Source organism: Macaca nemestrina, chromosome 2 (assembly GCF_043159975.1).
Source record: "Macaca nemestrina isolate mMacNem1 chromosome 2, mMacNem.hap1, whole genome shotgun sequence".
Lineage (NCBI taxonomy): Eukaryota > Metazoa > Chordata > Mammalia > Primates > Cercopithecidae > Macaca > Macaca nemestrina.
Window position 1 is genome coordinate 133,776,698 of NC_092126.1, and position 23,049 is coordinate 133,799,746.

The 23,049-nt window shown below is 36.2% G+C and overlaps 1 protein-coding gene and 1 long non-coding RNA gene across 2 annotated transcripts in view; one reads left to right on the top strand and one right to left on the bottom strand.

The window, feature by feature from the left end:
* Positions 1 to 23,049, top strand: part of LOC105479572 (uncharacterized) — a 381,347-nt gene that overhangs the window by 233,972 nt on the left and 124,326 nt on the right. Inside the window, exons 5-6 of the long non-coding RNA XR_011620186.1 lie at positions 14,006 to 14,096; positions 14,495 to 14,571. This is a non-coding gene — a long non-coding RNA (uncharacterized lncRNA). The remainder of the gene's footprint in view (positions 1 to 14,005; positions 14,097 to 14,494; positions 14,572 to 23,049) is intronic.
* LOC112426309 (MyoD family inhibitor domain containing 2) overlaps positions 1 to 23,049 on the bottom strand; it is a 112,218-nt gene that overhangs the window by 40,907 nt on the left and 48,262 nt on the right. The window contains exon 3 of the mRNA XM_024792184.2: positions 2,750 to 2,788. Coding sequence (XP_024647952.1) covers positions 2,750 to 2,788 — 39 coding nt within the window. The remainder of the gene's footprint in view (positions 1 to 2,749; positions 2,789 to 23,049) is intronic.

Genomic DNA, 23,049 nt, shown 5'->3' on the forward strand with positions numbered 1-23,049 from the left:
GGTGAACCTTTGCATGGGGGGGTTACATCCCTGTCTCTTTTACCATCCACAGAAGATGTGTCTTTATCAACCGTCATCCTCTTTCCTCGCATCTTCAGTCTTACTCTACTGATGGCTTCCTCCCTCTGGATGCATGCTTAGGTGAACCAGAGCCTATAAATCCTATGTGCACTATTTTTTTTCTATTGTCAAATTCCTCCAGGTAGCCCTTAATACATTCTGTTTCATCACCCACTCACTCCTTAATCCCTCACAATTGGCTTCTGTCTTCCCGCGAATTAAACTGACCTTTCAAAGATCATGTGATAATACATGCTAGGGGCTTAATAAATGATTGTTGAATGAATGTTAAACACATGAATACATGGCTCTAATCACCAAATCAATGATCTTTAACCAGTTCCCATCCTTGACACATGGTCAGTCAGGCTCATGACTCTGTCCTTGTCTTCTTCAATGTAGAAACCTGGTTTTTCTCCTATTTTAGAGGTTTCTCTATGACCCCTTTGCTGGCCACTCTTGAATATGTTAGGTTGCACAATGTGTAAGGGTTCTGGTGGCAGACAAAGTTGGCATTCAAATCAGGCCGTTGATAATTTATTGCTGTATGACTTAGAACAAATTGTCCCTCATCACTAAGCCTCATTTCTTTATCCATAGAAAGGAAATAATTATAGTATTGTTTCAAAGGCTGATGTGCTACTTAAATGCCATAGCAAAGACAATACATGCTCATTAAATGTGCATATTAGTGGTTCAATGGACGTAAGCTTCCCATGGGCAGTCACCATGCCATTTTTCCCACCATCGTGATTCTGTCTTCAAAACTTGCACAGGATTTGTCACAAGGTACTTGAAAAATATTAGTGGAGAATGAATGAGCAAATGCATTATTCTACTTCTCTTAATGAATAATCTTTCCCAAGACCTTGGCTTTAGCTCTCTTCACTCTTTCCCTTGCTAATCTAACTTATTCCCTAATGACCTGTTGACCTTATTCATTCTTCAACTATCTCCTTTGCATAGATGACTGCTGAATCCAAACTAAAATCGACTTGGCCCCTTGTGATCTACAGATCCAAACGTGTTGTCTTTTAGACAGTTCCCAAAAGAACTTTCCCAAAGACATTACTTTGAGACCTTAAACTCCCAATACTTAAAAAAGAATGATTATCTCCCCTTAATCTATATTATTCACTCATATATATTCACTTATTGTATATTTTATGTATTTTATTATACATATATATTTGGAATGGCCTCTAAAGAGTTCTACCTGCCTATTGTTTATTAGCCTTAAAATATTCCCACTTGCAACACGTTCTTCTTACTAATGTGTAAACCTTAATGTATTAGCAACCTCCACATTGCAATCAAAAATAATTATAATATTAATTTTTTAAAGTCCACACTCCTTTTGGGGCCTGTAAATTTACCCTTATTTTACTAGAAAACTTTTTTTGGGGGGCAGGGTCTTGCTCTGTCACCCAGGCTGGAGTGCAGTGGCACAATCATGGCTCACTGCAGTCTCGACCTCCTGGGTTCAAGCAATCCTCCTGCCTCTGCCTCCTGAGTAGCTGGGATCACAGGCGCATGCCACCATGCCTGGCTAATTAAAACATTTTTTGTAGGAATGGGGTCTTGGTATGTTGCCCAGGCTGGTCTCAAAGTCCCGGCCTCAAGTTGTCCTCCCTGCCTCAGCCTCCCAAGGTGTTAGGATTCCAGGTAACAGCCACCATGCCTAGCAGAAAACTTTTATTTATGTAAAAAATATCTCTTTATTAAGCAAGTAACATGTAGGTAAGTTTCTATTGTGAAAAATCATAGCTTAAGCAACACAGATGTGTCAATGTCAAGGCAACATCTCCACTTCATTACTGCAGCTTGCCCCATTCTCACTGCTCTTTGACAAATTTATTTGGTTCCTATTATCAGTTTGGGATAAAGCTTTCCAGATCTTTTGCATACATTCACGAACATTTGCATATTTGATTTTTACTTAATGTAAATGGGGCCAAGCTGTATTTATTAATAGGAAGCTATATTTTTCCCTTTGTTAGTGTATCCTGGAGGTGTGCTCATTTAGATCTTCCTCATCTAAAGAATTACTGCATCACATTCTCCAGTGTGGATACACCACAGCATGGACAGACTTCTATTAATGAATGCTTAAACACTACCTTGCTATGTTTATTTCCCATCCCTCTCATATGTGTGATCTCGTAACCAAATAAAAAAGCACATTTCAAACTTTTCTATCTTGACCTCTTTGTGCATGCCGTTCTTTTCCTATTCCTTTCAGTGAAACTTCTACTTATCCTCAAAAACTCACCTCAAATGTTAACTCCATGTGCTGTCCATCGTGTTATGCTAAAAGTGATGTCTTACCCCCTTACTCTTCTTCCTTAATCATTCAAGGACAGACACTAAGGATTTTATATTCCCACAGAGCTAAACCTAGTGTCCTACATACAGTAAACTTGGAATCCGTGTATTGCTTAAATAAGGAAATGATTGTTAACCTTTTCTTATCTAATATGTATACACACACAGATTATAAGCACCTCCAAGGTGAAACATACTCCAATAAGCTTTGAATAATGTGCATGTGTTATGATTTGTATGCTGGTGCCATGGCAGCCATATTGTGGGCATGGACAAAGGCGGAGTATTTTTCCTTAAATATTGCACCGAAAGTGCCCCTTAGTCACTATAGGAAGCTACCACAAGGAAAGGAGGATGAACTTACCAGGATCTCCAAGAGGATTTAGAATTGGTGTGGATAATCCTAAAAGAGAAGGGAAAAGAAACTAATTGAATGTCATCCTTTTTTTGTTTGTTTGTTTGCCTGTCCAGGATCCCTTTTTCAGGAAAGAGAACTCTACTTTACAGTGAAGAACCTATTCCTTACACCTCGAGTGGAATTGGCTTGCCCTCTCCTGCTCCTCATGCAGACTATATGATAGCCAGAATCCTCTATCTCCTAGCCACAGCAGCTTGGTCTAGGATGGTTATGAGACTCACATAGTACCAATCCAGGTGTTCCCTGAGACTTGAAATTAGCATACTGGGAGTAACAGTTCTCTCCTTTGATGTAAGATGTAAACCCTATTTGGGCTTTGGATAGACACAAGCCATTTTTTCTGCAATGTGTAAAAAGTCTATCTGAGGCTGGGCATGGTGGCTCACACCCGTAATTCCAACATTTTGGGAAGGCTGAGGCAAGAGGATCATTTGAGCCCAGGAGTTCAAGACTAGCCTGGCAACATGTAGAAATCATCTCTCTACAAAAATAAATAAATAAATAAATAAATAAATAAATAAATAAATAAATAAACAGGTATGGTGATACATGCCTGTGGTCTCAACTACTTGGAAAGCAGATGTAGGAGATCTATTAAGCCTGGGTGGTGAAGGCTGCAATGAGCCATGATCACACCATTGCACTCCAGCCTGGATGAGAGTGAGAACTTCTCTCAAAAAAGAAAAAAAAAAAAGTCTATCTGAGAATAAACCCCAAAAAGGGGCCCAAGAAAAGAAGGTAAAGGCAGGGCACTTTAGCCACAGGGACAAATTCCAAATCTATTGTTTGGGTCTCCATATTTAGTTGCTCCTGAAGCTTGTCTCCATCTGGACATCCTAGATATGTGAGTCTACAAATTCCCTCTTTATCTAAACTGGTTAGGTTTCTATGACCTGTAATGGAAAGAGACTCACAGAATTGCATAGGAGGTTTAATTAATTTTATATATTTCTTCTGACTCTATTTTCTTACCATCTCTTTTTAGAGGATGCATGCTGATTAAATTCTCTAAATCTAATTGTTTAATCTCTGCTTTCTAACTCCCAAAATATTCACAGAGTGGAAATGTTTAATTTTGTGAAGGTATGCCAAAAATGATCTACAAAAATGGCTTAAAATTGGAGGCTGAATCTTATGCTAAAATGAATGGAAAGGAATAAAGAAACTGAGATGTGGTTTCTGCTGAACTGGTCTTTCGTCAGTTCTATTCAATTTGCAATAGTGAGAAGTGTGGCTAGGAATTTACGTATGTTATGTTGGGTACCTACTCAGTTCAACGATGTCATGAAATTTACCTGTATCTTGTAGATATTGTTATCCTGATTTGAAAGATTGTTTTAAAAAAATCAAATGTTTTTCAGAGTTTCATTCTTGCCCAAGGACTAGCCTTACCCTAGCTGTTAGGTAGAGAAATGCAAGATTAGACCCCAGCTGTCTGAGTGCTCAACGCTTCTCCACCATTCAGGATGTTATGCAATTAGGTTGGATATCAACTGTGTTCCCAAAGAGAACATTTCCAACTTCAGTCAACTGTCTTGAAGTTCATGGTTTGATCATCATTGTTTTGGAGGAAAACAAAGCCAATCACTTTCTAGGGAGTACATTGCTATAAAGAGAGTATAAAATTTGAATTTGGAGACATAAATTCTAGTTTCATTTTCACTAAAGAGCTCTGTGATTCTGAAGTTTAACTTTTCTAGACCTCAGTTTCCTCCTCAGTCAAATAAAGGGAATGAGGGCCGATCATCTCCCAAGTCTGTTTCATCATTTTTCTCCTGGTAAGTGCTTTCCCAGCACCCTGTATTTTTCCTGTAGGAGATCATATCATCCTATATTATGATTATATGCTAAATACAGTGATGTCTCGTTCAACTCAGTATTTCCCAATAGTGAGTCCAGTGTCTGGCAGACAGATCATCAATGAACATTTGTTGAATAAATAAATGAGACAATGAAGTCTATTTACTCTTGTGGACAAAATATTACTTTTGTGTGTGTGTATTCTTGTTCTTTCACTAACCAAAGGAGTAAGCTTTGAAATTGAAGAAAATACCTAATTTTCTAATTTTGCTGATGAGAAGTAAAAATAGGTTAATGATAGTTTTGAGTGCTTCAATGTTCAATACATCAGTATGGATTTTACACAGGACATTTCTTCAACTAGAAGCGCAAGATAAGCAAGGAGTTAATGCAAGTTTTAAAATAAGAGATGTATTTTAAAGTATAAAATGGTCATTTTAGATAACCATTGTATTTCAACTTTTAAGGCTTGGTAACAGAGCCATCCTGGTGAACTTTCTATGTGAACGAAGTTTCTTTCATCAGCTTTTCCTATATTATTTCATCTTGGGGGAAAAAAGCAGTAGCTAAGCCAGAAACAAGCAGAATAACAACAAAAAAAGTCTGTGGCCAAAGCAACAGAATTACTTTTTAATCTCTCCACTTGTGTTTGTGAAGGAGAAGTGAGCTATGTGGCTTTTTGTCTTTGTTTAGACATTGGACAATAAAAATCATAAAAACATATATTTTTGACATACTATTTTTTGGTGTTCTTTGGAATTTGGACCCTAATTAAAAAATATGTGTTTCCTAGCCCTTCTTACTGTGAAAATCCTTGGCAATATAAACAGATGCACTGGTTGGCTTTTAATCCTGACACCAGACTGTCTGAAATAATAGCTCTAAGAAAGTGTGAATTCTTTCATTCCTGTAGCATCAATTATAAGTACTTAATTTCTTTATCTTCCTACTGTGGACTATAGTACCAATCTGGTTTATTTTTTACCTGGATAAGCATGGTGCACTTCAGAACCCCCTAGTTTATTCTGCACGAGAAGACAGAAACAAGCCATAAGTTTGAGTTATTTTCATACTCTGGGGCACATCACTGTAATTTCATAATTAAGATATTAAGCGGCGTTCTGAAAATTTCAATAATATAGACCCATAAGATGACAGAATTAGGATACTTGATAAGCAGTTTGAAAACACTGAACATTTCTCATAAAAGTTGATTCATCATTTGATAAATGAGCCAAGTTAATAGCTTACTAGCTCATCTTGGCCTTTCATAGTCAAGGATATTCATTTTTTTGTATCCATCATTTTTTACACCTTGTAACCAATTTGCTGTCAGTGTTTTTAGCCTGTGATGTAACTGTGGTGACACTGACTTCTGTACATGGATGGGGTACCACAAATGACATATAGGCCGAAAAATTTATCAGTTCCTGGGAGTTGAGATATTTTGGAAGAACTGCTAGAACAGATCTTCATAAATATTGCCATATTTCTACTTTAAAACTTCACTCTTTAGAGGTGTGTCTTTATATACTAGAGGCAAACATAAAATCAAAGAAAGGCAAATTATTGCTGGAATTCATGATAAACATAATGAACAACGTGCTATGCTTCTCCAATTGTTTTCTTTCAAAGTTCTGTCTTTGTATATGCATTTGTATTTTGAGATGTTTTCACCAGTCATTTTGATGCCTAACACTAAAGAAGTTTATATCTCATTTGCAAATATGATTAAAAGAATTATTAGGGCTAAAATGTAATGGGATATGTGGTAGGAATTGTTAAGCCCTTTATTTCTATTATCACACTTGAATCCCCATGACATTGCTAAAGCTATTGTTGTTAGTATTTTTCTCATTTTAGAGGTAGGGAAGTTGAAATTTAATGACACCAAGTACCTGACCCAAGTTCACAGAGTCAGGAAGTGGTGGAAGCAAGGGCTTTAAGCAAGTAGGGCCAGAGTGTTCAATCATGTCCTGCTGTTCCTAAACATTGTGGCAACTAAGGTACCTAATGCCTCACACACATGAGTCCATTTAATCCTTCCTAAAAACCATTAATGTTGAAAATAGTATACCTATTTTACAAATGGAGAAACCAAAACTCTGATGAAGTAATTTGTTCAAGCTCACACAGTGTGTAAGTAGTAGAGATGGGCTTACAGCCAAGGTTTGCCTGATTCCAATAACCTGTGCTCAAAACTTTCATTCTAAACTGCATAATAACATTTGTTTAGGTCCTTAGAGTTTATTATCTTATCCTAGTAGGTGGCACCAACACAGTTCTTCTGTGTGCAATGGCTGACTACACTATCTTTGATGCCAGAAAGACTAGAGACAATTTCCTCATGAGGGTAAGGGCCAATGATGTGTACTGCTATCGTGACATATGTATAATAGGGATGAAAAGGAGTCTTGGAGGATATGTATTTCTACGGGTAAAAGCAGAGGCTGGGGATTGGGCTTCTGGAGTATCTTTCCAACCTTTTTTATATGACACATCATTTCATTCATATGCCTACAATTAATCTCTCCTAAAATCAAGTTGGCTCTGATAACATCTCTTTGGAAATGGTGGGAAAAACACATAGTGACATCCTCTTGATCTTTTTGCAAAAACACAGTTACGATTTTGTCAGTTTTTAAACTTTTTTTCCGATTTGTAGAAAATTTGTTTTTGTGGAATTAGATAATTGAGAATATGAAATCTCAGTGGCGCACAGGTCCCATGACCATGCTTTGGGGCAATTACTTGGACAAGCGTGATAGCTTCTAAGTTGTTTCCTGTTGATCTTGGCCTCATTGCAATCCTTTCCAAAACTTCCCTCCTTCTCTGCTGCATTAGTAATGCAAAATGAAATTCATTGTGCCCATTATATCTGTTAAATGGTTTCCATTTTAACTTGAGAAAAATGTATTGACGTTCATGTGTTTGGCATGAAAAATGTGTATATCTATCGAAGATAGCAACTTGTCTGTTGGAATTACAGTGCATTATGTATAATGCTGCTTTTAGCTGTGCATGTACATTTCCTGGAATCTTATTGTGTCAGAGCTTGGAAAGTTTACACAAGCATTGGTAATCTAATTTTTGTCTGGTGGGTGGCTGTGGAAATATGGAGTATTTGAAAAAGCAAATGTCTTGGCCATCTGTGCCAGGGAGGGGTTTGGTGGCAGGGGTGTCTAGGCAGGTGGGTAAAAAACAACCATCAAAAAAAGGCTTTAAAAATTGCCCCAGGCCTAACCTAAATACTAATTTCCCAAGAGCAGAACGATATAACTGTTTTGTGACATGGTTTTTAGCACATTTCTGGTTATTCTTTTTAGGAGTTCTAATTGTAAGGTTGAGGAATCTGTTTTATCTTTCTCCTGCCTCTTAACGATAATCCTTCTCTAGACTATATTGTTTCCTGTGCCTTTTGTCTTCTGCAGACAAGAGTGTTTGGCTCATGAACATCTTGTTAAGGTCTGTTGAGGATTAGGGGCTGTGACACAATTTTCTTGCTGAGTCTTTTTATTGGGGATTTTTCAGCTGGTTTGTCTTGGAGGCCTTTGAAATGTCTTCTATCAAGCAATAATTTTCATTTTTCTTTGTTTTCCTTAAAATTGGGGTTGTATTTGGCTCAACTGTTCCTGGGGTCTAGGTAATGAATTGTATTATTTAATAGGCCAGTGTGAAATGCTGTGTGCAGCAGCTGCACTGCTCTCTGTCTTTCAGAGCTGCTTAAATCCCACTCACTGTGCTGCTGCTGAACTGTGATGTAATTTTCGTTTTTTGGCTTTAAGTGTATTTCAGCCACACATCTAAAGCAAGGTTTCTTAATTTCTGCACTATCGTCATTTTGGACTGGAGAATTCTTTGTCGTGGGGGGCTGTGCTACGCATTCTGGGTTGGGTGGCAGCGTCCCTGGCCTCTGCCCACTTGATGTCAGCAGCAGCTTCTCCAAAGTCTCCAGGTATTCCTAATGTCCCCCGGGGACTGAAATCACCCTCAGTTGGGCATCACTGATCTAAAGCAAGGCTGAAAGACAAGGCTGGCATGATGTAAAGGAATTTCCATAAAAAGCACTGAACTCAAGCAATACAATGACAATTCTGAGAGAGCTTTGTGTCTTGGAGGACACGTGGAGGAACTGTATCACACATCCCTGGAGAAAATACTGTAATAATTGTCTATAGTTTCCTAGACTGAGTAACAGAGGAGGTAAGGGTCACCTTTTAACTGCTTTGCTTCTGATCTGCTAATTATCTCCTCACCCTGTGATGCCTTTCATCTCCCCTCTACGCAACTTGACTCACATATGGAAGATTCTAATTCTTCGCAGACTTTCCACCTTAACTACTTTCCTAGCCTAACCTCCCTGCTCTTCGGTTTCCCCCACTGTTTTTCTTTGGCTCAAATGGGAACAAGGTGCCCATTATTTCTTTAATCCACTTCACCACCTAATAATTGCTGAGGACCAATTTTAACAAGATGCTTCCTTACTCTGTAATGCACTCCAGTAAGGAACTAATGTTTACCATGATGAGTATTCTCTGTTCCAACTGAAAAGCTGAAACGCTGCCGACCACTGCAGTGTAGACTTTTTCATGTTTAACATTTTCTCAATGCCTCTTTGAGTGAGTTACATCTATTATATTTAATGGCAGTCTTATGGGCCTGTCAAAAGGGCATTCTATTTGCTACCGAAATATCAATTAAAATAACATGTAAATGAACGAGGTAATCAAATGCATCTGATGATAATATCAAGATTATTTTTAATTTTTTAATGCTGTGAAAGCTGTGGAGTAGACTAACAAATCTATTTGATCAATACATGGGATGTAAAAAGAAGAAGAGACAAGATTGACTGATGAATAAAATGAAACTGACACAAACAGGCTGACAGCCAGCTGTAAGTCTCTTTAGGGCAAATGCAATTAACTTAGAATAATAGACTCAAATTTGATGGTTAGAAATGCATTTTTATTAACAATCACAGGCTGAATCATTATGCTCTTATGAATAAAATGGTACTTATATTTTGTGCATGTGTGTGCACGCATATATAAATACATACACATATGTCTCTATGTATATATCCATGCCTCTCACGTTCCTATGTGCTCTGCTTACAATTTGGGTGGAAAAGTTGATTTTTAGAATAATGTACTTTAAAAAGGAAATTCATTCATAAATTGTCTTCAGGACTATAAATTCTGAATATTCCCCCAAATTATATATATAAAAATCATACTACTTATCTGGTGCTATTAGACATAAAGTCAGTGAGCCCTGGTCCCAGAACTGCTGGTCCTTAGGGGATTTGGAATTGCAATCAGGGATTTACAGATTTCATTTTGAAGAGGAGAAGTCATTACTAGAAACCTAAGCTCATTTCCTCTCCTTTAATAGCTATTTTAAATCATTCATTTAGAAAATACATTAACTATTTAGGGTGCTTGCAATGCATTTCTCTTGGCGTTAAGTCTGCATTTTTAAAAGATTTTTTTTTCTAAAATTATTTCAAAAGAAGATGAGAATTAGAAAAAAACCAAATGAAATTTTGGTGATATAAAATTACTTTTGGATAGCATTTTCCTCTCTCATTGCCTAAGAGAAAACAACGTAAAACTTTAACACAATATTAGACTATTAACAAACTCTTAATGTTTTAATGCTATATAGAGTTAAAAAGTACATGATTCTTGGAAAATCACAAACTCAAATTTGAATATGATTAAGAAATAGCATATGGTCAATGGCCTCTTTAAATGAATTTGTTAATAACTTAAATAGAAAGCAGTTTTAATTCTGTACTACTTACTTAATATTGATGCCAACCTTAACTGGTAACTGGGTAATAAAGGGAAACGAGATTATAGTAAAAAATAAGTAACTTTAATTTCTACAAAGAATTCAGAATATGGATTCTTGCATAACATTTTTGCACACTGCTTTGTGTGTGTGTGTGTGTGTGTGTATATATATATATATATATATATATATATATATATTCAAATGCAAAATAAAGCTCCCCGAGTTATGTAATTGCTATTCTTCAAAAGGACATCATGAAGGTTGACAATTTAAAATGTGCTCTTCCTGTCACCATCCAATTCTTTTGAATGTCTACTGATGGTGTTAAAAACAATCTCCGCAGAAGAGGGCTGCCATTGCCAATTTAGGACACTGGCTTTGTTATTAGCGTAGGCATATTAGATCATCCTCTTGCTCTTCCTGCCTGCTTTGTTCTTTTGATATGGTAGGGAACTGAAATTGACAACAGTCTACATTTATATAACAATAACTTGCATTGTTAAATATATATATGCAGATAGACAGAGAGTTCTTTTATCCCCAAAAGATATCAAAGTTCACTACACACCATAAAAAAAACCCCACAGATATATGCAGATGCTTCTGGGGTGAACCATAGCAACTTTTTAAAAGCATAAAGTATTGACAGCCTTAAGATGCTTGGAATAGTACATCACCATTTTTAATTTTTGATATTTATATCTCCTTAGAAAATTTCTGTTTTGTTCACCAGGAGGAAAGGATAAAGGTCACACTTCGTTACTTGAGCAACATCTCAGAAGCAGTTTGAACATAAGCTGGAAAGAAACTGTCTAAGTCTAAATGCTTGAACAACACTGCTGTTGTAAACACAAGACCAAGTATGCTGCTTGGTATCTCATCATTGTTCAATCCACTGGTCCACTGAAACAACATAGAGTGAACTCAAAGTGGGGAGTGTGATCATTGGATGGGCATCACTATACGCAGGGTTATCAGACTTGTCAAATAAAAACATGAGATGCGCAATTTAATTTAAAGTTCAGTTAAATAACGAATCAATTGATAGTATAAGGACGTTCCATTGAAATACGAGGAACAATCTTGATAACTGAAACATATTTAAGGGGTTGTTGACAACAACCTGCATTTACATAGCAATATGTGGGACACAATACTAAAAAAATTGTGGGCACTCTGTATTTAATCTGGCAATCCAAACTATGAAAGGAAGGCTTTGTGTATTCTTTACAAAGTAGACTATCATTGGGATAAAAAACATTTTTAGAGGGAAAAAAAACCAATAGAACTTTATTTTTTGTCACCCTTAAAATAACCCTACCATCTTAAATATTTGTAAATACGTTTTCTTCTTCACAGAATAGAAATAATATTATATTTAGACATGACTCTTTTTTCAATAATCCATAATTATAGGTTCTGGATGGAATATTCATGAACAATACAAGGCTCAGGGCATATCATAATAATCAGTGAGTGGTCGCCTATCTGTTTCCATGACTACCATGAAGGATAGTTACTTTTTTTTCTTTAGTTTATTTTCCTGAATGCCAATCATAGTACCAAGCACATGGTATGTTGTTTGAATGAATTTATTCTTGGCCATTGGATTGATTTTTCTCCCTTTTTCTAACTTTGGATGACTTCCCTCTTTTTTCAGACATAATGGTAGTTTTTCCTCTTTGGTTTTATTTCCATTTTGAGATATTCTTCAGCATATGCAGGGTGAAATTTGACACCCTTCTATCAGTAAGTTATAGACAGTGTTTCTCTGGCAGTATTTCTTACAAGGATGAAAAATGAGGAGTTCTGAATGGTTGATGATGAGTCTCCTGGAGACGGAGAGAGTTAGTGAATAATTTTTTTAAAGTCCACGAGGAAAGCTGTATTACAGAAAGTTAACTGTGCTCTTGAGCACTTCATATGTATTCTTTATCATATAATATATATTATCTATTATATGAATTAGTTGAAAATTTTCTACAGGAGTTTAAACATACAGGATTTTTTCTATATTATACCAATTTTTAAATCACATATCAATGTCACAACTCAATTCTATTAGAATTTTAACATATAACATTATATCTGTTTTAATCTTCAGAATTTATGACTCTAATAGAAAAAGGTAACATTTTTATCTCAATCATCATTATCGTTGGTTTCGTTTCTACTGTATACATGCTACGAGCATTTGCCAATGCAATATAAAGCAAGTGGGACCAAGGTAAAAAAGAGAGGGAGAGAGAACCTAAAGGAAGATTCAAGGTTTCAAACACACAAAATAGGGTTATGGTCATCAAAAAATAAAATAGATATAAGAATATTCATGAAGCACTAAAATAATATTATAAGTTATTTTTTCTAAGTTTCTATCTGTTTTCTGTAGTAAAGAGATGTGTATTCTTTTAGATGAGATCAATCATTATATTAACAAATAAAGTAGAATTTGATGCTACAATGATCAAAATAAAAGTCTAAACAGGTCAATTCAATCCATCTTTATATTATTTGAAGGATAGGAAGGAGAGTGGTAAAGGAGATATGCTAACATTTATTGAGTATGTATTAAATTCAGACACTGTGCTAGACAATGAGAATAATGAACCATGTTATTCTCTGTCCTGAAGTCTCTGACTCACAGTCTAATGGGAGAGACACACGAGCAAGTAAATAATTGTAAAGCATGGTAATTATGTGCTGTAAAGACATAGTATATTGTATAGATATGATCCTATGTAGAATATTACCAACCTTCTAAATAGCTTGCAGGAATGTCTTCACTGGAGAAATAATGTTCCAGTTCTGAAGGAATTTATAAATGGAGTAAAAAAGTTTGAAAAGCATGCAATGTTGAGAGCAAAATTGCCAAAAAGTGTTAGGTTATGAAGCAGAATTAGAAGCACACTGGTTTGAATTGGAGTGTAGGGTTCAGGATAGAAAGAATGCTAGGAAATGGAACTTGAAAAGTAGGCATAGCTCAGAACTTGGAGGCTCATACATTAAATAAAGGAGAATTTAAAACAGGGAAAATACATTGTCAAATTTAGAAAGAGAATACTGGCAGCAGATTGGAAGGGACAAGACTGCATTGGAAGAGCAATATTTAGGCTATTACAATCAATAGTAAAGACAAGAGTTAATTAAAGCTTAAACAAGATGTTAACTTGCCGTTGGAAATGGACAGAATAACCAGATTCAAGAGTTAATGAACAAAAGAACTCAGCAGCTCAACATATTGAAAAGTGGTGTTTAACCTGGTTAGTATAAAACAAGATAGTATTGAGTAGGCTACCACGTGTGATATGTTTGCCAGTGGTGGCCTACATGACTCAATTGAAAGGAAATCAATTGAAAGGACTCACTGGATGGTAAATTTACTTACCAGGAAATGGGCTAAGAAGCTTTAAGACATTGTTCCAATTGTCAACTTCACTGTCGTTTTATTTCCTGGGGAGTTCTATCCCATTTGGCTAAAGAAGAATCAGAAGCTCAGAGATATTAAATGTAGTATCGTAAGTTCATAGTGCTAGGAAATGATGGAGTGGAGGTCCCTACTCAAGTCCTTCTAACCGCAAAGTCCCCGATCTTTTCTTTAAGGTATGCTTCCTGAGGTTGACTTCAGATAGATGTGGATGTACACTTGGACCAAGTTCTACATTAGGAACACTTTTAAGTGATTGATCTAGAAGTATGAAGTGAATCAAGAGCTTTGTGTCCTTAATATTTACTAACTAGTTTGAAGGGACAGAACTGGATTCATTCATTTATTCACAATTTATGTAGTGCCTTCTTTCTGATGGTAGTTATCTGAATTTGGAGCTACCTCAGGCTTTAGTGTCTAAGGGGGGGAGCTATCATATTGTGCAAATGTGAGTATTGATTGGAATGAAGTTTAGGAGACAACTAACAGATGCTACCATTGCTGTGATCGCCGCATCATAAGGAAAAAAAAAAATAAGCAGGATATAATTTTAATTTTTTCCTCACATCTTTCTCTTCTGATTAATCATCCTTTCCCCTCTCTCTTTTATGCCTGCCCCTTTAGGTCTAAGTAAATTTTTTTTTTCTTAAAATATATCATTGCAGGTGCCCCTACTGTGAAAATGGAAAGAAATGTAATGTTTTGGTCATGGGAGAGCTGCCAATTCCACAGTACCAGCACAGTGAGAGTCATCCTTCATTTATTTCCCCCCTTCCCCTTTTTTGGACGTTGATGAGACATTAGTATGGCGCGAAGCCTGTTTGCTCCTTGCTGCATTTATTTTGTTAAGATTAGAGTTGCTAAGATACGGTAGTTATTTCAAATTGTAACCACCGATGCCAGTGGTCATAAAATAAAGTACTGAAATTCCTTTATTTGCTAATGTTAATAAAAAAAATTCTTGAGGGGGCAAGGGAATTTTCTGGCAAAAAAGGAACAGTACTCCAAGTGGCCTCTGTTATAGCACATAATTAGATCCACTAGCCTAGCTGGTATTGAGCTATTTTTGGTGTAAAATCTAGAGAGAAGTTCTGGCTTTGAGTTGTTTATTAAGTTATTCTTTTAAAATAAAGGGTGTGGTCAGGTTGTGCAAATTTTACATCCAATCTTCTATTTAGTTGTTCAAGCCAAGGGATTTATTTTTCAGCCTGTTGCTAGATATTGTTCTCTGTTCAATAAATATTTTGAAGGATTTGGAGTTTTTAACACTTTCTCACAACTTCTTGAGTTGGGCCTATTAATTCTTCCCATCTTGTGCTGCTGAAGCACCACATCTCTCTTGTTCCATTGATTAATTCTACTCTCTTAGGACATAATTTGTAACTTGTAATTTTACTGTTGCCAGTGACATTTTTTAGGTAATTGAGAAGTCGTGCCCTGTGTTTTTACTGTTATTGACGATATTCTATATTTTTCTTTATAAGGAATCACACACATACACACACACACACACAAAACCCCAGAATGATTTCCAACTAGATTTAAATCAACTCCAGGACATTTCTTTGAGCTTGTAGGTAAATATTTTCAACTAATACTTAAAAGAAAAACCATTAAACTATTTGGGTGGAAAAATAGTCTCTGAGCAGCCAGTTTGGCAAAGGTTTGTTCAGCGAATGTGTGTAATTTCAAATTACACTATGTTTTTATTTCACAAAAATTTCCAGCTTCCCTAGAACACTTCAAATACTAATATCCAGAGTTTCCACTGGCAATTCTTTTGTTTGTCCTGGAAGCATCTTGCAATTTGGGACTAAAAAAATATTGTGTTCTCTTTGGATTTATAGACATCAACATATGCATTTCTTCTTCAGCACACAGTTCTTTTCAGGGGAAGCCAGGTTGAATGGGCAGATTGTCAAATAGTAAGAAGGCTTCATCAAAAATATATAGTACATTTGGCTGAAAAAAAAAATGGTCTCCAGTAAAATTTAATCTATTTAGAGAAAGATAAACTATTAAATAATGACATCCCAATGTGATTTGATTAAAAGTAATATTTTGTGAAATCACCATTTAAACGCCTTTCCAGAGAGACTCAGAGAATATGCCGTACACTGTTGAATCGTATTCATTAAGTCAAACTCGTAATACCCAGTGGAGCCTTATTCCACAACAGGTCTGTGGTTAATTGTAATTCCATTAGAGAAATTGCAAAAAGGTGGTTTCTGCCCACATCTTTGGAGACAAAGCTACTCCTCATGTTCTGTGGTTATTACTGTCTCAGAATTTTGAGATGCCAATGCTTTGTAGAGTTTCAGTTCTAACATCTGAGTTCTTAGAACTCAATGTCCAGAAGGTAAAGTGATTTGCTGCAGTCTTCAGTCTTCATTTTCTATGTTCATTGTTCACCTATGCCATAGTAAGAGGACTATCTGATTTTTTTTTCCCCGAGTATGCATCCCAAGATTTAAGATTACAGATACATCAGGTATCTGTCTACTTGCATAATAGTGGGTATATATTAGATCAATTTATTGGTTTAAACTTTTTCATTTCCCTAAATGGTATTTTATAGGCATAGCCTTGCTCTGGCCTCATGATGGCGGAGTGTACATTCCTGCTCCTTTCTGGAGGGCTTAGTGGCTTGACTTGACCAACATAAAGAATATTATGACAGCAATATACCTGCAAATTTAGATTCTGCTTTTGCATCGAGAGTATTAGGTTGGTGCAAAAGTAATTGCAAATTTTGCCATTAAAAGTAATGGCAAAGCGGCAATTACTTTTGCACCAGCCTGATACCATGCCTAAGTAGTTGCTGGTCTAAGGAAGATGAGGAACATGTAGAACAGACCTAGGACACCTGCAGCTTTGAACCAAACCCTACTGCACCTTATTCAGATTAGCCAAACTGCAACTGACTCACAGATAAGCAAGCAAGAAATAAATGCTTGTTGTTATTTGCCATTGAAATTTGAGATGTCTTATTACACTGTAATTATGGCAATATCTAACTGATAGTGTGCCAATTTTACTGCCTTAACACGTGTTTTGAAAACACGTGTTAAGGAACTAAAATCGAAGGCAAAACAAGTGCCTTCAATTCTGCATATATGAGGAGGCAAAAGGAGTTTCTCCTCTGTTATTACTAAGTCTTCAGGTTCTATGCTAACTCTGAAGCTACAGCTTGAATTCAGCTCATATAGACCTACAAAATTTTAATAAAGTTATGAGTCATGTGTAATTGATCAATGCCCCGAACTTGTGACTTGGCAAAATTGAACAAAATGGGGGAATTCTGCAAACCCATAGTTTCAGTGAAATTCTTATCCAATATATGACTTAGGCTTAAAGTATATGTATTGTATGCTGTGATTTTTCCATTGGTGTATGGTGTGGCATACCATTGTCCCATAAGCCTTTCATAGGTGTCACCCCATTTGCTTCAGTGTATGACTTTTTTAGACAATTGGGTGTTGGGGAGTGGGTCTTAACTGAGTACATAAACTATTGTGGTAATAACTGTTGATGGATTATTGAGTCAAGTGGGTTCAATTAAGATGGGTCAGAGAGAATAATAAGTTAAAAACGTGATTCAAGGGTTACAATTGCAAAAGCTAAGTGAGGCTAGGCAGACAATATAAATGAATAAAGTGGGCCAGATAACAGGAATGAGAAATCCATGGTAAACTGGAGAAGATGTGCCCCATTTATAGGAGATAACTATTTGGTTCCAACTACTTGTCATTCAGGCACTGTATTGCCCTATATTTATTTATCTATTTTTAAAAATTTGAATGCCTCTACATGTCAGGAACTGGTACTGTGGATACAGCAGTGAACAAAACAAACTAAACCATTTAAAAAAATCAAAAAGAAAGCCAGGCACGGTGGCTCACGCCTGTCATCCCAGCACTTTGGGAGGCCGAGGCGGGCGGATCACCTGAGGTCAGGAGTTCGAGACCAGCGTGGCCAACATAGTGAAACCCTGTCTCTACTAAAAATACAAAAATTAGCCAGGCGTGATGGCAGGCGCCTGTAATTCCAGCTACTAGGGAGGCTGAGGCAAGAGAATCTCTTGAACCTAGGAGGCGGAGGTTGCAGTGAGCCGAGATCACACCATTGCACTCCAGCCTGGGGGACAACAGCGACACTTCGTCTCAAAGGAAAAAAAAACTAAAAAAGAAACTAATACCTAAAATAAAAAGTATTTTGGATTGTGATAAGTGCTAAACAGAAAAACATGCAGCAGGTGAATGAGATGCAACATTTTGGAAAATATGGTAGGGTCAGTCCTTACTGAGAAGGTGCCTTTTAGTAAAGTCCTGAGAGAAGCAATAGAGGGAGCCATGTGGATAGGGAAGACCATTTTATTTATGGGGAATGGCAAGTGCAAGGATACAGAGGCAGGGGTGTGCATGGAGTCCAAGGTGGGGGATAAATGTGGAAGGGGCTGAGTGGATAAAGGAGAGAGTGGATGAAGAGTTGTAGAATACCAGAGCCTTGGCTGCTTTAGGTGGGGCACCTTATTTCCACATTGAAAATGTTTCATCCAACTGGCCATAGTGGCTCATGCCTGTCATCCCAGCACTTTGGGAGGCCAAGATAGGAAGCCTGAGCAACATAGCAAGACCTCACCTACAAAATACAAAATAATTAGCCAGGTATGGTGATGCACCCCTGTAGTCCTAGCTAGTCAGGAGGCTAAGACAGGAGGATGGCTTGAGCCCAGGAGTTCAATGCTGCAGTGAGCTATGATAGCACCACTGTACTGCAGTCTGGGCTACAGCGCAAAACCCTTACTCTAAAAAAAGTAAAAATAAAAATAAAAAAATAAAATATTTTATCCAGATCTTGAAATCTGAACACAAATACTCAATAAGACTATGCCATAACCCATTTAGAGAGGTTTGAAACTCTTGTATTAAATAAGCTTAAGTGAAAAAAATTCTTTTCCAGGAGATAAAAATTTTTAAATACACTAAAAATGTGTAATCTCTTTTAAAAACAAAACAAAGTCCAGAAGTTTTCCTAGTATGCTCTGTGGCATAATATAGGTAGCTCAGGAGATTCAAAAAAAGGGTTAACAAATGCAGAGATAAGATTAATTATGAATCTGTACAGTTTGATTCAGATAACAGTTATTTAGTAGGCATATTTATATTTTTAATATTCTTTTCAGAGCATTACAATTTTTTGGTAATTGTACATAACAAAACCCAGTTCTAATTACAAAAAAAAATTGTATGCTAACTAGTAATGATAAAACATTAGTGTCAATTGCATGATTTTAACAGCTGTGAAGTCTGTATTTGAATTCTGTTAAATTTAATGGATAAATTAAAGTCATATTTCAAGACTACTTAAGGGAATCTTTTTTCAAAAAAGCTCAACCCCAAACATTCTAAAATTGCTTATTTTTATTCAATCCGTGCAGTTATTCTCAATTATTATTTTGTTTTGTACAAGTTGTACATTATTATGATGTACAGATGTGAGCATGAACTGAAATAACATAATCCATCTTAGATACAAAGGGCATAAAAGCAAAACTAGACCTTCTTTTGGGCTTTCCTTCCACTAAAAGTTAGGGAAAATGAGTTTTCACTTAGAGAGCTTTTGGAACAATAAATACAAATCTATTTTCCCTAGTGGTGAGGTGACAGAGGTTGTCATACTTAGCAAACCGAAAGTGGAAAACAATTTTCCGCTACAAAATCAGGGATTACTGAGAAGTTTACTATTTAAGTTTATCACAGTGGTAGATAAAGATAATCTTTTTCTTAAGATCATAAAATGAAAAGTGTCATGATGCACTCTACTCGATAGAGATATTCTTCTATCGCCTCTCCAAGGTAACTAAACAGTTGGTCGTTTCTTGTGCATTCTTCTATACAAGATTTATGCATACATGTCTTTATTTATGCATCCCTTATTTTTATTTAAAAAAAATGAGAGCATATTATAGAAAATTGTCATTGTATTTCCTTTTCCCACCGTAACATTCCTTTTTAATGTTTTCCTAATATTCCTATTATGAATATGCAATAATGTGTTTGACCAGTAATAGAATGATGGACATTTACATTGTTCCTTATAATTTTACAACAATACTTTTTGAAATGAGTGGAAAATCAGCTTGAGAAAGAGAGAAAAGCAGGTAAAACCTGTGGAACAATTGAAAGTTCAACTAATGAAACAGTGAACTAGCGAAATTCTTAAACCATACTGATACTTTGGTATCAAATAACTTAATTTGTTTTATGTTATCTAAAAAAAGAAAAGTAAAAAATTGAAATATTAGTAAACTATAAGATGAATAGTAGATTAGTGGACCAATGACAGATAAATTTTTCTAAAACAAAACTTCTATGAAAAAACATACATACCGTAATTTTATAGTCAGTAAAAGTGCAGAAATAAAAGGACAAAGGAAGAGGCTTGGCTGTTCCTGACATTTGGTTCATAATAAGCAGATATGTAATAAGCATATTGGTTCTGTGATTGAGGAATTTTTCTTTTCTTCTTTATTTTAGAGACAGAGTCTTGCTCTGTTGCCCAGGCACAGCTTGTGGTATGAGCACAGCTCACTGCAGCCTTGACCACCTGGGCTCAAGTGATCTTCCTGTCTCAGACTCCTGAGTAGCTGTGACAGCAGGCATGCACCACCAAGCCTGGCTATTTTTTTTTCCTGGCTATTTTTTTTTTTTTTTGGAGGTGGCATCTCATTATGTTGTGCAGCTTGGTCTTGAACTGCTGGGCTCAAGTGTTCCCCCGACCTTGGCCTCCCAAGGGGAGGATTACAGGTATGAGCCCCTGCACCCAGCCAGGAGGCTATTTTTCAACTGCAGCTTATGTGTCCTCTGAACATTAGGAATTGGGAAATGATCAATGCACACCAATTGATGGAAGCCTCCATAACTTTAGAAAATGCTTTAATTTCTTGGTTAGGTGCAAACTGTGTGGATCCTGAGAATTTTACAGGAAAAAACTTCTAATTACAGGGAGAATTGGTAAAAATTTTTACAATACGTAATTGAAAATCAGGATCTACCCTCTTTTCTTTCTCTACTAGCACTGAACCAATTTATAGGTGTAATAATACCATCCCAAATTACTTTCTTTTGGTACACATAGTAACAATATACTTAGAAATTCAGGGTTTTAGGTAATGGAGCAAGAACCAAAGAGGTCAAATGATTTTTATCTATTGGTTTCCCAACGGTTACGAGTGACTCTTTAAGATGGATTCTTTTTATTCAGATGGAAACATTAAAACTTTAGTTGTAAAGTTTTTGTTGCTAATAAAAATGAAGCCACTTTCTGGGAATCAAGATGACACCTTTGTTATGGATTTTCTGAGTCAGACAGAGAGAAATGTACTCGTTATGTGAAAGACATAGTTTGGCCTTTTTAGCAATCTTCTCTATGATGATCTATTGTATAAACTAATCTCTAAGGTTCCTTTAAAATGTCATGCTGACTGTTAACTGCAATTAATAAAAGCTTATGCTCTCAATTCTAATTTAAGGAGGTATATTAACCCTTTGAGGATCTCAGGACCTCATTTAGTTCATTTAGTTCTTCTTAAGTGCTATGTATTGAAACCCTAGTGACTTTAAAGAAATTAATACAATATTGGAAAACCTATGCTATGCCACTTTCTACTCCATCAGTAAAGTAAATAATGGGAAAGTAAAGTAAAGAATGGGGAAGGAAATCCTTGAGCCGTGAGATGTGTCCCTCCTTTTCTAGCAGTATGGGGAAGCAATGGAAAGGGTCAGACGGCATTATTGGTCTTCTAGGTCATTCTAACTGTCAGAAAGTCCCCTATTAATCATTTACTTCCAAGTTAAGAGTTCTCTAAACATATATAACATATTAATACTGGAATTCAAAGCAGATAGGCTGTTTCACCTATGTCTGCAACTAGAAGCTTAAATAAACTTCTGTAGATGGATGCTTGGGATTTCAGCACATGTTCTCAGTTCCCTGGGAAATGGACTAAAATTGCTCCACCCCGTGAAGCACAAGGAAAAGCCAGACTATGGGCTGAGTGAAGGAGAGGAGGGCAAGACCAGTGGTGGAAAGAATATCATAATAATTCAGAGATCTGATGGCGAAAAGCAGTATTAGAGCATAGACTATGAAAAATGAGAAAGGATATTTATATACTGTTTAAAACCAACGCTACTTTTCTAGAAAATGATTGGATAATACATGTCATGATTATCGTAGGAAATTTTGTGAACTATACGTTTGGTCTTCCTAGTACTTGGGACAGATTTCTTTGGCAAACTCTTCCCTATTCCTTAAAACCTGGCACATCTGGCCATTCAAAGAAGTTCAAGAATAGACTTTTTTGGTAATTTGGTAATGGAGATATTGGGGAAGAATCTTCCCTTTTTGGATCATGGGTTTTAAGGGATTAGGTTTAGGAATGTCAGTAGCCATCATTTCTTTTGCAGATAACCTGTTCATGGCAGGAGAAAATGTGGCCAAGAAGCAAAGAAGAATCATAAATGAGCAGAGCTATAAGATAGAGAAAGAGAGGAAGGGAGGAAGGGAAAGAAGGGAAGAAGGAAGGAAGGGAGGGAGGGAGAGGGATAGAGAATTGGAAAATTACTTGAGAAGATACCATTTGCAATGCCATCAAAACCCATGAAATACTGGGAAGAGATTTAAGGAATTATATATGAGGCCTGAACACTAAAAGCTATGAAACATTGCTTAGAGAAGTTAAAGACTACCTAAATTAATGGAGATACATACTTTATTCATGCATTGGAAGACTCAATACTGTTAAGATGACAGTCCTCTGCAAATTGACTTACGGATTCAGTGCAATCCCAATAAAAATCCCAGCAGCAGGCATTTGTAGGAATGTAATAGATCTAGGTAAGCCCTAACCATTTTGAAACAGAACACAACAGAAAGGATTTTACTATTTGATTTCAAAAGTTACAATAAAGCTGTAATAATCATGACAGCATGGTATTGGTGTAAGGATAGACATATACATCAATAAGACTCAATGAAGAGTTCGGAAATAAACCTATGTAACTATGGTCAATTGATTTTTGACAAAGATGCCAAGGTAATTAAATGGGGGAAATGGAGAGTCTTTTCAACAAATGGTGCTAGAAGAACATCTGGATATTCATAAGGAAAAGTTAAATGAATCTCAACTTTCATTTCACATCATAGACAAAAAATT